At 43.1% G+C, this 12,567-nt stretch overlaps 1 protein-coding gene across 1 annotated transcript in view; it reads right to left on the reverse strand.

The window, feature by feature from the left end:
* P2RX7 (purinergic receptor P2X 7) overlaps nt 1–12,567 on the reverse strand; it is a 54,154-nt gene that overhangs the window by 6,432 nt on the left and 35,155 nt on the right. The window contains exons 8-9 of the mRNA XM_068990270.1: nt 7,364–7,500; nt 1,705–1,795 (exon numbers count right to left, since the gene is read on the reverse strand). Coding sequence (XP_068846371.1) covers nt 1,705–1,795; nt 7,364–7,500 — 228 coding nt within the window. The remainder of the gene's footprint in view (nt 1–1,704; nt 1,796–7,363; nt 7,501–12,567) is intronic.

A 12,567-nucleotide genomic window follows, 5' to 3' on the forward strand; every position in this document is an offset into this window, starting at 1 on the left:
AATTGTAAGTTCCAGCAGAGGAGGGAGTCTAGTGCCATGAATTTGACAACTGCATCCAACGTGTTCATAGCAACAAAGATTAAGGAGACTGAAAATATGAATCCCATTCCTTCTGCTTCTGTCTCTCAGGATGTGCTTGAAAACATGGGTGTTTTAAACTAAGAAGCACTGGAACCCACACACTGAGAAGAGAGCCACTGAAAGTTTATTTTCCCATTCAAGGTGAGGGTTTCAGAAGAGCTTTCCCTAAAAGTGATTTGAAATTACTTTGGAAACAGAGGGAAGGAATGTCTGCAAAAAGTCTCCCCTTAGACGTCCTTGTGATTTTTATTCTCAGTGTCTTTATATCTTCTCACTGTATCTTCTCACTATATCTCATTGATTCTTGTGGGGCTTATTACCACATTAGGTAAATAATATGCTGTCAGACAAGATATGTGGGCATCCATTGGTTTTTGCATCTCTCCTCCTTCTGGAGACAGCATGCCAGTTTTCCTTGGGAGAACCATCTCTATGCATATTCAGTCCCTGTCGTTTGCAGGGAAGAGGCTGGTTCAGAGCTGGTCTAAGACCAGCCATTGTGAGTGACCCTAGTCATAGTGATTAGTTCATCAGTGAGTATGTGGCTCATACTGGGCCAATCAAAGCCAGTGACATCTGCTGAGGTTTTTGCTGAGATGTTCTCTTTCCATGGAGGCTGCTAAATTGCAAAGATATAAGTAGCTGCTGAAACCACCACCTAGAGATGACCCACCGGGAATGACACCAGAACAGAAGAGAAAAATATAAGAGATGGAGGGGGGCAGGTTCCTCATGATGTTATTAAAACATCTGGATTCAGTGATAGCTGAAGACTGAAAATTGGCTCTGGATTTATCAGTTCTGTGAACTAAAAAAAAAGGACTTTTTCTTTTTTGAACTGGGTTCTGTTCCTTACAAACTATTTTACAGAGGGATCTCTTTCTCTCTCCTTTTTTAAAAAAATTATTTTTAATTAAAGGATAATTGTTTTACAATATTGAGTTTGTTTCTGCAATCCATCAGCATGAATCAGCCATAGGTATACATATGTCCCCTCCCTCTTGAATCTCCCTCCCACCCCCCACCCCTTCCCACCCTTCTAGGTTGTTACAGAGGTCCAGTTTGGGTTCCCTGAGTCATACAGCAAAATCCCACTGGCTATCTGTTTTACACATGGTAGTGTATATGTTTCCATGCTTCTCTCCCCATCCGTCCCGCCGTCTCCTTCCTCCCCGCTCCACGTCCGTAAGTCTGTTCTCTGTGAATGTGTCTCCATTCAGTTCAGTTCAGTCGCTCAGTCGTGTCTGACTCTTTGCGACCCCATGAACCACAGCACACCAGGCCTCCCTGTCTCCATTGCTGCCCTATAAATAGGTTCATCAGTACCATCTTTCTAGACTCCATATATATGCATTAATATATGATTTCTCTCTCCTTTTTAAGCATCAGAATATTTTTAAAGTTGAGTTATTAGATTTTTTCCCAAGCCCACTCTTGTACTCATTAGATGACTTGTCCAGAACAAGGACATTTCTTCCCTTTTTTATATCCCACATGCAAAGTGCATAGTGCCAGCTAATGACTATGACCAAAGCATTCACCCTTTGAGATACTACGGCGGTAATTTAAGACACAGTCATAGGAATGGAGATACCAGTGGCTGAGAGTGGAGAAGAGACTTACGGTGCCGAAAACCAGGATGTCAAATCGGATCCCGTAAGCTTTTATTAGGGTCCGCTTTTCAGTGTTATTTTCCTTATAGTACTTGGCATATCTGTAGGAGGAAAAGGATCCATATTTATAAAGACCTATCTGAAAGTGCGGGTATTTTATGAAAAGAAAAACCGAAACAGTAGCCGATCTAGTCTTCTTTGTCTGATCTAGTCTTCTAGTCTTTCAGCTCTGCTGTTGTTAGCAAAGGGAAGAACACAAATTTCTCTCTCTTCACCTGGAACCAAAGCACTACCTCCCCACGTCACCTCCTCTACTTTTGGCATAACAGAGTGATGGGAAGTCTCCTTTTTTTAAAAAAAAAAAATCATTTTTGAATATTTATTTAGCTTCCTTTGTGGCTCAGCTGGTAAAGAATCTGCCTGCAATGCAGGAGACCTAGGTTCGATCCCTAGGTTGGGAATAGCCCCTGGAGAAGGGAAAGGCTACCCATTCCAGTATTCTGGCCTGGAGAATTCCATGGACTGTACAGTCCATAGGGTCATAAAGAGTCCAACACAACTGAATGACTTTCACTTGGCTGCTCCAGATCTTGGTTGCAGCATGCAGGATCTCTAGTTGTGATCTCCGAACTCTTAGTTGTGGCCTATGGGATCGAGTTCCCTGACCAGAGAGATTGAAGCCAGGCCATCTGCATTGGGAGTTCAGAGTGTTACAGACATTTACAGCAAAGATATAAGTAGCTGCTGACACCACTGCATAGAGATGACCCACTAGAGATGGACCACCAGGGAAGTCCCAGGACATTTTTTTTCTTTGAGTTATTAACACATAATCTACTTATAGGTGTGGGGAGAGAAGAAAACAAAAATGAATCCTCTGCCAAAATATAGTATGGAACATCTGAAATTCTTATTTTTTTCTTTTTTTAAGCTCTCCGGATCTGACATAGAGATGAATTAGATAGTCTCAGCGCTTTCCGTGACTGTTTCTGCCAAAAGGTTTCAGTTTCTTTGCATCTGAATGTTCTCATTTAATGACAGCACGTTCTTTTGCTCTATTAACTGATTTGCTTTTTAAAATGCAAAGCAAGCATGCATCACCACTCCATGCCCCAGGGCTGCATAATCTCTCCATGCAAGCTGTTTTTCTGGAAGGTTAACACTGTAGTAAATACTTGAATTTCAGTTTTCAGGGGCTTGGTACAGTGGTTCTCATACTGAGGGCAAGAATCACTTGGGAAGCATTTTCAAAAGGCAGATTCCTGGGCCTCACCCCCAAAGGGTGGTTTCAGATGGTGTGAAATGTTTCTGGGAACCTGTATGTCTAGGAAAGGGACCAGCTGGTTCTGATACAGGTGAACAGTGGACCACACTCAGAAATACCAGGCCCTCATGGGCAAGGATGCTTTTGCGTGCTGTAGTGGGTTGAATAATGCCCCCACCAAAGGCAAGTCTCAAGTGCTTAACCCCTGCACCTGCTAATGTGACCGTATTTGGAAAAAGGATCTTTGCAAGTGCAGATGAGTTAAGGATCTCAAGATGAGATCATCCTGGATTTAGGGTGGGCCTTAAATGCGATGACTGTATCCTTATAAGAGGAAAGAGAGGGAGAGTTGAAACAGAAACACAGAGGGGAAGCCCATGTAAAGACGGAGGCAGATATTGGAGGGAGGCAGCCACGAGTTAAAAACCAAGCAGTTTCATCTTGTTGGAATTGGCTTGCAACAATATTTTGGGTCAATCAAATTTTCTGTCTTAGGAATTTGAAATTTAAAAAACCACTAGAATTGGCCTATTTTTTTAAAAAAAAATTGAAGTTCTAGATGTAGTGCTGGTGCTAAAAGGGCTATGGAGTTAACTCTTGAACAGCACAGGGGTTGGGGTGCCCACCCTCTGCCCAGTGGAAAACCCACTTTAACTTACAGTTGGCCCTTCATAGCCATACTCCCTCCACATCTGTGCATTCAACCAACTGCAGATTGAGTAGTATATAGTATTAATATTTATTATTTAAAATAGTCTGTGTGTGAATGGACCCATGCAGTTCAAACCCATATTGTTCAAGGGTCAGTTATATATTGCAAGCTGATATCCTTGAGAAGCAGAAAAAATAAGCATTAGTCACATTAAGAGCAGAGCACCAGTGAAGATCTGTAATTCCCTGTTGGCTCAGTGGTAAAGAATCTGCCTGCCAGTGTGGGGGACTCTGGTTCAATTCCTGAGTCAGGAAGATCCCTTAGAGTCGGAGATGGCTACCTGCTCCAGTATTCTTGCCTGGAGAATCTCATGGACAGAGGAGTCTGGTGGGTTACAGTCCATGGGATCTCAAAGAATCGGACACGACTAAGCATAAGAGCCATCGGAAACCAGAAGAAGCAAGAGAGATCCTCTCTTGCTGCCTTTAGAGAGAGTATGTCCCTGCTGACACCTTGATTTTGGACTTCTGGCCTCAAGAACTGTGAAATGTTTCTCTTGTTTAAAGCTACCAAGTGTGTGGTAATTTGTTAAAGCAGCCACAGGAAATAAATACACATATATACCTGTTCTGAGAGCAGAGAAGCCCATCAGGCATTCTGTCCTGCTTTACATGTCTTATAAACAAACTAAATCATTCTCTAAGGACCTTTGGCCACAGATCTTTTGGTAAAGGATGAAATTTCTGCAACGTGATCAATTCCTTCAACTTCCTGTGTTTTAGAAAGCTTATATTTTCTCATATACCTCATATAACCTCTAATTTCCTTCTCTCCTCTGTGGTTATTTGAAAATAAAGTTACCCATCAGGTCTCCACAATTTATTTTTGGCTACAGATTTCTTCTGGTGCTTGATTCCAGAGAACAAATGCTCTAATACTTTGATCTGAAAGATCAACCAGTTCTTCAGAAAGCTCAGATCTCTCCAGGAGCTAATGTTCTTAGGCTCAGCTCAGAGACTTGAAGGACATTTGCTAACATCTGATGGGTACATTGCCCTGCATGCGTCTGCTGGCCACTGAAAAAACAGCCTGTGAGGGCAGTTGGGGACCACTGACCCAGGCCTTGCTTCCTACTAATGGCCACAAGCCTATTCAGTAGAGCAGCAGGGAATGATCAAAACATTACCTAAACTAGGAGCTGGTTTCAGGGCCCTGGATGAGACTTCATGGACCCAGAGAAGGCAAAAAGCCTCTTATGGGACTTCGCTGGTGGTCCAGTGGTTAAGACTCCAAGCTCCCCATGAAGGGGGCTCAGGTTCGATCTTTGGTCAGGGGACTAGATCCTACATACTATAACTAAAAAGATCCCACATGCTGCAATGAAGTTTCCACTTGTAGCAACTAAGACTCAGGGTGAGAGGGGGAGAAGCCAAATAAATAAATATGAAAAAAATAAAGTCACTGAAGCAAAGGCAGTGTTCTTTAAAAATGCCTCTGTGTGTTGATCTCAGCCAGCCATTAGTCAGGAGTTTAAAACTCAGATGCCTATAGGGGCCAGACAGATGACAGAAATGAGTGATGCAGCCAGGTATGAGGCAATAAAGAGTGGTGAGGACTGTGGCAAACCAAGAGGGAACCACTGATACTCAGCTCCAGCTGAGTGCTCTCCTGTGGGATATGAAGCCAGTGTTACATGGTTTGATTTTTTTCCAAATAGTTTAATTTTTTAGAAAAAGCAGGAAGTCCATATTTTTATGTAGACTATCTCAACATTCAAAACATTGTATAGGCCGACAACAACAATAACAACAACAAAAAAAAAGTTTGAAGTCTGCTTGCCAGTTAGTGATGCTGCTTTACCTAAAATATGAATAGATCCATTGGCTTGAGTGGATAACAAAAAGTCAGTAAGAGTGCTAGCAGAAGGGTTACGAGGCAGTGAATGGGTGTGTGTGTCTGTGTGTGTGTGTGTTTGCACATGCACTTTGGCCTGTACTTGCATGCTCAGATTAAGTAGACACCTCATTTTATTCATTCTCCCAGGCAACTAGCAACCTGGTTGTAAGAAACAACATACAGTCAAATGAAACATCAAAGAAGAAAGCGTGTTTGGGATGCTAGATGACAGCCTAGACCAGTGCTTCTTAAATTTTAATGTGCACATGAATCTTTTGGGAATCATAAGATGTAGATTCTAGGCACTAGTGGTAAAGAAACCGCCTGCCAAGGCAGGAGACATAAGAGAGTAAATTAAGAGTGGAAGCTGAGATTTTTACATCATAACAGGCTCCCGTGTTGAGGCAAGGCCCATGTTCCTGGTAACAGGATCACATTTTGAGTATCGAGGGTCTAGATTAGTGATTCTCAAACTTGAGTTTGCATTCAAATAATCTGGGAGGACAATCCCTGGAGTGTCTAATTCAGTAGGTCTGAGGAGAGCCTGAGAATTTGAGTTTCTAACAAGATCCCACATGATGCTGATGTGGGGACTCACACTTTGAGAGTCCAGACCATTAGTGGTAAAAATATTCAAGGAAGCAAATATGTTTGCAAGTTGATTCCCTAAGATGGACTCCTATGTGTGCAGTTTCCCTTCTTAACTAGGAAAGCTCACTCTTCAGGAACGTGCACAGTGCCTATGGGGGGTTCCTGTCACGTCCTTGGAGAGGCCTTTTCTGTTTGCATCCCCGCTCCCCACCCTATCAAACTGTCTCGTTTGATTTTCTTTGAAGCATGTATCATCATCTGAAATGGTCTTATTGGATTTCTTTGTTTGTTCTATTGAGATATAATTAACATATCATAAAATGCACATAAAACGCTTACTCCTTGGAAGGAAAGTTATGACCAACCTAGACAGCATATTAAAAAGCAGAGACATTACTTTGCCAACATAGGTCCATCTAGTCAAGGCTATGGTTTTTCCAGTAGTCATGTATGAATGTGAGAGTTGGACCATAAAGAAAGCTGAGCCCTGAAGAACTGATGCTTTTGAACTGTAGTGTTGAAGAAGACTCTTGAGAGTCCCCTGGACTGTAAGGAGATCCAACCAGGCCATCCTAAAGGAAATCAGTCGTGAATATTCATTGGATGGACTGATGCTGAAGCTGAAACTCCAATACCTTGGCCACCTGGTGAGAAGAGCTGACTCATTTCAAAAGACCCTAATGCTGGGAAAGATTGAAGGCAGGAGGAGAAGGGGATGACAGAGGATGAGACGGTTGGATGGCATCACCGACTCAATGGACATGAGTTGGGTAAACTCCAGGAGTTGGTGATGGACAGGGAGGCCTGGCATGCTGTGGTTCATGGGGTCGCAAAGAGTCGGACACGACTGAGCAACTGAACTGAACTGGCATATGAAAACACCTCACAGAATACCAGGTTATACATATTATATGATTTCATATAAGCCTCACAAAAGAGTTGGTTAGACAAAGGAAGTTTCACCAGAAGGTTATCTTTGGTTATCTCAGGATAGAGGAATTATGGGTGATTTTTATCCTCTTCTCTATGGTTATCTATTTCCCAAGTTTTGTTTTTTATCTTACAAAGAGAGTGCAGTTCTTTAATAATTCATTCAAAAATTCAGTCCCTGCCTAGCTCTGAGAGGAAGTCTTTTACATTCATCTTGTTGCCTTGGGAAACAAAACTAGTCTTACTGGCTGCCGGGGATACAATTCAGCAGGGTCTGGGAGGTCCCTGGGAGCCAAGGGCTAGTTACTGGGCAAATCCGACCTGGAGCACTGTTACCTGAAGTTGTAGCCAGGGTACAAGGACTCCTTGGTGGTCTTGTCGTCAAGGCGACGGAAACTGTATTTTGGACGGCAGTGATGGAACCATCTGTCCAGGTTGCAGTCCCAGTAGATCTCAATGCCCATGATTCCTCCCTGGGGAAGAAAACAAGAGATAATCTCTAAGCCTCACTGGACGTGGGTTTTGCAGCCATCAGACATCTCCCTGCATAGTGATGATCACTGAAGGAAAAGTTTGCTTTTGAGGGTAAAAAATGCTGATAAAAAATTTCAGAGCCCTAGGTACCATCCAGTTTAACTCATACAATGACTACTTTGGCAACTACAAATGCATCTCCCTGCCCCTCCTCCCGCCTGGAACACACTACCATTAAATTTACTTTCCTAAAATAGAACTTTCGACAAGCAGTAGTAATGTTAGTCGCTCAGTCATGTCCGACTCTTTGCGACCCCATGGACTGTAGCCCACCTAGGCTCCTCCGTCCATGGGATTCTCCAGGCAAGAATACTGGAGTGAGTTGCCATTCTCTTCTCCAGGGGATCTTCCTGATCCAGGGATCGAACCCAGGTCTTTGGTATTGTAGGCAGATTCTTTACCATCAGAGCCACCAGGGAAGCCCAACTTTCAACAAACCCCTCCTGTAATCAGACATTATTAATGCCTCCACCCCCATTAAAGATTAAGTTGAAACTTATCATACTGGAATTCAGCATGCTCCATCACTTCCTCTCCGCTTATCTCCGAATTCTCCCTTGGAGAAAGCTGTTATGCCAGACTATGCTTTTCCCAGACACACTTTGCATTTTCACCTCTTTTTTATTTTAAAATAAAGCTGTATCTCAACAGCTTTATTGAGATACAGTTAACATACAATTCGCCCACCTAACATGTACAATTCCACACTTTTTAGTGTATTCATGTATATCTGCAACTGCTACCACAGTCAATTTTACAGAATTTTCACTACCTCCAAAAGAAAACATGTAAACTTTAGTTATTACCCCTCTCAACACTGCTGCTGCTTCAGTCGTGTCCAACTCTGTGTGACCCCAGAGATGGCAGCCCACCAGGCTCCCCCGTCCCTGGGATTCTCCAGGCAAGAACACTGGAGTGGGTTGCCATGTCCTTCTCCAATGTGTGAAAGTGAAGTTGCTCAGTTGTGTCCGACTCAGTGACCCCGTGGATGGCAGTCCACCAGGCTCCTTCACCCATGGGATTTTCCAGGCAAGAGTGCTGGACTAAGCAACCACGAATCTACTTTTTGTCTCTATAGAGTTCCTTATACTGAATTTTTCCATGAATGAAATCATGTAATACATGATCTTTTATGTCTGGCTTCTTTCACTTAGCATAATGCTTTTAAAGTTCATCCATGTTGTAGCAAGTGTCAGTACTTCATTCCTTTTTGTGGTGGAAGAATATTCCATTGTATGGATACACTACAGTTTGCTGGTCTGTTCATCCTTTGATGGACACTTGGGTTGTTTCTACCTTTTGACTATAATGAATAATACTGCTATGAATGTTTACATACAAGTTTTTGTGTGAATATAAGTTGTCATTTTTGGGGGGTACATACTTCAGAGTGGAATTTCTGGGTATGCTTTGCCAGAAATTTTAATCTTGGCCCCTGACCTTTTCTCCCAATGAAACATTTCTCCCACCCACTTCTCTAGCTAAATTCTGCTCATCCTCCAAGACCCAGCCAACATCCTTCCCCATCCACTCAAGCACCCCTATAATCCTCAATTCATGGTGACCTTTCTCTCCTCTAAACTTCTAAAGAATCTGCTCATTTCTTACCTATGCTTTTTTTTCTACAGACATTTTTTGAGCACTGGCCATCATATTTCACTGAAGCTTAGACACCATTGCTTGTAAGACACACAGGGTTTTTTGTTTTTTTTTAATGTTCCTCCAAGGAAAAAACTGGTGTCAATTAAACTGTGAGACTCCATCAACTGAAAGCACTTACTGATTTCAAAATTATTAAAAGTGAAAAAAGATATCTCTGAATCGATGAAATTAGGCATTTCAACACAGTATGCTAGATGTAGTATTCTGAGGATACAAAAATAAGTAACAAAGAGGTTCTGACTTGGAGAGAGGAGAAACAATACAGAATAATCACAACTGCCTTTTATGGGGGGTCAGACACTAAGCCAAGCACTCTACCTCCTATAGTGTATTAATACCTTTGTCACTTGGCATCCATTTTGCCACCTTCTGGGAAAGCTACCTGGAATTTCCTTTAGGAAACAACTTTCCTAACTCTCAGTGGTTTGAATGGGGCTGTGACCTCTCCCAGAAGTGGGCACCTGACTCAGTCCTGGCCAATCAGGACAGTGCTTCCCTCTGGACCTGATGATTAGTTCAGATAGATTATGTGGCCCAAGGTGGGGTTAGCCAGAACTCTCCTTGAGACATTTTGCCAGAACCATAAGGTAAAAGGTCCTCTATTGGTTGAGACCACTAGCTATGGAGTGTGAAATTCTAAAGCAGCACTGTCTAATAGGATTTTCTATGCTGATGGATATAGTCTATATTCATGCCCTATAAGACAGTAGCCAGTGGTTATTGAAATGATGCTAGTATGACCAAGGAAATAAGTTTTTAATTTCAATTAAGTTTGAGTCGCTGCATGTGACTTGTGGCCACCATATTGGATGGCAGAGTGCTCGAGCTTTGGTGGCTTTGACTTGACATATGGAGAATATCATCATTAAGGAAACAATCAAAAAATGAAAGGAGTCAGATTCCTGAAGACATCATTTGAGTTCTGGGATGCAGCTATGCCTAAATCTATCATACTCTTCATTCAGCCAACAAATATTTATTGACTGTCCATTATGTGCTGAACGTTATACAAAAAGGAACAACAACAACAAAAAGAGCTACCTTCATGGAACTTACATTCTAGTCAGAGAAAACAGACAACAGACAAATGGATATGATGTAAAATATATAGTATGTCAGATAATGCTTGGTACCAGGGATAAAAATAAACCTGAAAATGCCCTGCTAGAGGTGGGAATTGTCATTGTAAATGTAGCAGTAAGGGAAAGTGTCACTGAGCTATACTTGCGTGAATACTAGAAGTAAGTGTAGGAGGCAGTTAATTCTATGTCTGGGGCTAGACTGTTCCAGGCAGAGGGAATAGCAAGGGAAAACTCTCAAGGTAGGAAGATGCTTTGGGTATACTAGAATGTTCATTCTGCCTGGTCTTTCTACACAAGTTAACATGGTTCCTTTTTTGCTTAAGTCACTTGAATTTTGTTTCTGTTATTTGCCCCTAAATTACTTTTTATTTTTTGCTTAAATCACTTGAGTTGGATTTCTATAATTTGCGACTGGAATAATCCTGAGTAACCAAAGTGTGGTAGTCTGGATAATTGTCGTTGTTAGTCTCTAAATTGTGTCGGACTCTTTGTGACCCCATGGGCTGTAGCCTGCCAGGCTCTTCTATCTGTGGGATCCCAGGCAAGGATACTGGAGTAGGTTGCCATTTCCTTCTCCAGGGGATCTTCCTGACCCAAGGGTTGAACCCACATCTTCTGCATTGGCAGGCAGATTCTTTTCCACTGAGCCACCAGGGAAGCCCAGCCTTAGTAATAGCCCCCGAAATATACCTAATCCTAGGTCCTAATCCCTGTATCTCTGACTATGTTACCTAAAATGGCAAAAGAGACTGCACCCATGCGTGCTCAGTTGCTTCAGTCGTGTCCGACTCTTTGTGACCCTACGGACTGCAGCCCAACAGGCACCTCTGTCATTTGGATTCTCCAGGCAAGAACTCTCCTGGAGTGGGTTGCCATGCCCTCCTCCAGGGGATCTTCCTGACCCAAGGATCAAACCCACGTCTCTTGCATTGCAGGCAGATGTTTTACCACTCAGCCACTGGGGAACCCCCCAAAGAGATTGCTGCTGCTGCTGCTGCTAAGTCACTTCAGTCGTTTCCGACTCTGTGCAACCCCATAGACGGCAGCCCACCAGGCTCCTCCATCCCTGGGGATTCTCCAGGCAAGAACACTGGAGTGGGTTGCCATTTCCTTCTCCAATGCATGAAAGTGAAAAGTGAAAGTGAGGTCACTCACTCATGTGCGACTCGTAGCAGCCCCATGGACCACAGCCCACCAGGCTCCTCCATTCATGGGATATTCCAGGCAAAAGTACTGGAGTGGGTTGCCATTGCCTTCTCCAAAGAGATTGCTGCTGCTAAGTCACTTCAGTCATTTCCGACTCTGTGCGACCCCAGAGACAGCAGCCCACCAGGCTCCCGCGTCCCTGGGATTCTCCAGGCAAGAACACTGGAGTGGGTTGCCATTTCCTTCTCCAAGCATGAAAGTGAAAAGTGAAAGTGAAGTCACTCAATCATGTATGACTCTTAGTGACCCCATGGATTGCGGCCCACCAGGCTCCTACATCCATGGGATTTTCCAGGCAAGAGTACTGGAGTGGGGTGCCATTGCCTTCTCCGAAAAAGACTGCAGATGTGATTAAATAAAGATCTTGAGAAGAGGAAATCTGGATTATCTGGGTGGACCCTATAAAGACATACTGATCTTTATGAACAGAGAGGCAGAGGGAGATTTAACACAGGATAAGAAATCAATGTAGGGGACTTCCCTGGTAATCCAGTGGTTAAGACTCCATGCTTCCAGTGTAGGGGGCACAGGTTTGATCCCTAGTCAGGGAACTAAGATCCCGCATGCCGCAGAGCAAATAGGCCTGCAGGCCACAGCAAAGGATCCCATGTGCTACAACAAGGACCCAGTGCAGCCAAATAAACAAATATAAAAATTTTTTTTTAAAGAAAAGAAAAATGAAATCAATGTGACCACTGAAGCAAGATGCTATGCTGGTGGCTTTGAAGCAGGAAGAAGGAAGGGGCTATGCGCTAAGAAATGCAAGGAATGCAGTTTTGAAAGATGGAAAAGGCAAGGAAATGGATTCTCCCATAGGGCCTCCAGAGAGAGCATGGCTCTGCCGGTATCTTGATTTCAGCCCAGTGATACTCATTTTGGACTTCTGACCTCCAGAAGTATAAAAATGTGTTGTTTTAAGCCACAAAGTTTGTGTTAATTTGTTACAGCAGCCACAGGAAACTAATAGACGAAGAGTCTCACACATACGGTTGTTGTGGGATTAGATGTGGTGATGCAGGAAAAGTCCTTGTCACTGAACATGGATTTACAAAATCC

The sequence above is a fragment of the Capricornis sumatraensis genome, chromosome 17 (genome assembly GCF_032405125.1).
Source record: "Capricornis sumatraensis isolate serow.1 chromosome 17, serow.2, whole genome shotgun sequence".
Lineage (NCBI taxonomy): Eukaryota > Metazoa > Chordata > Mammalia > Artiodactyla > Bovidae > Capricornis > Capricornis sumatraensis.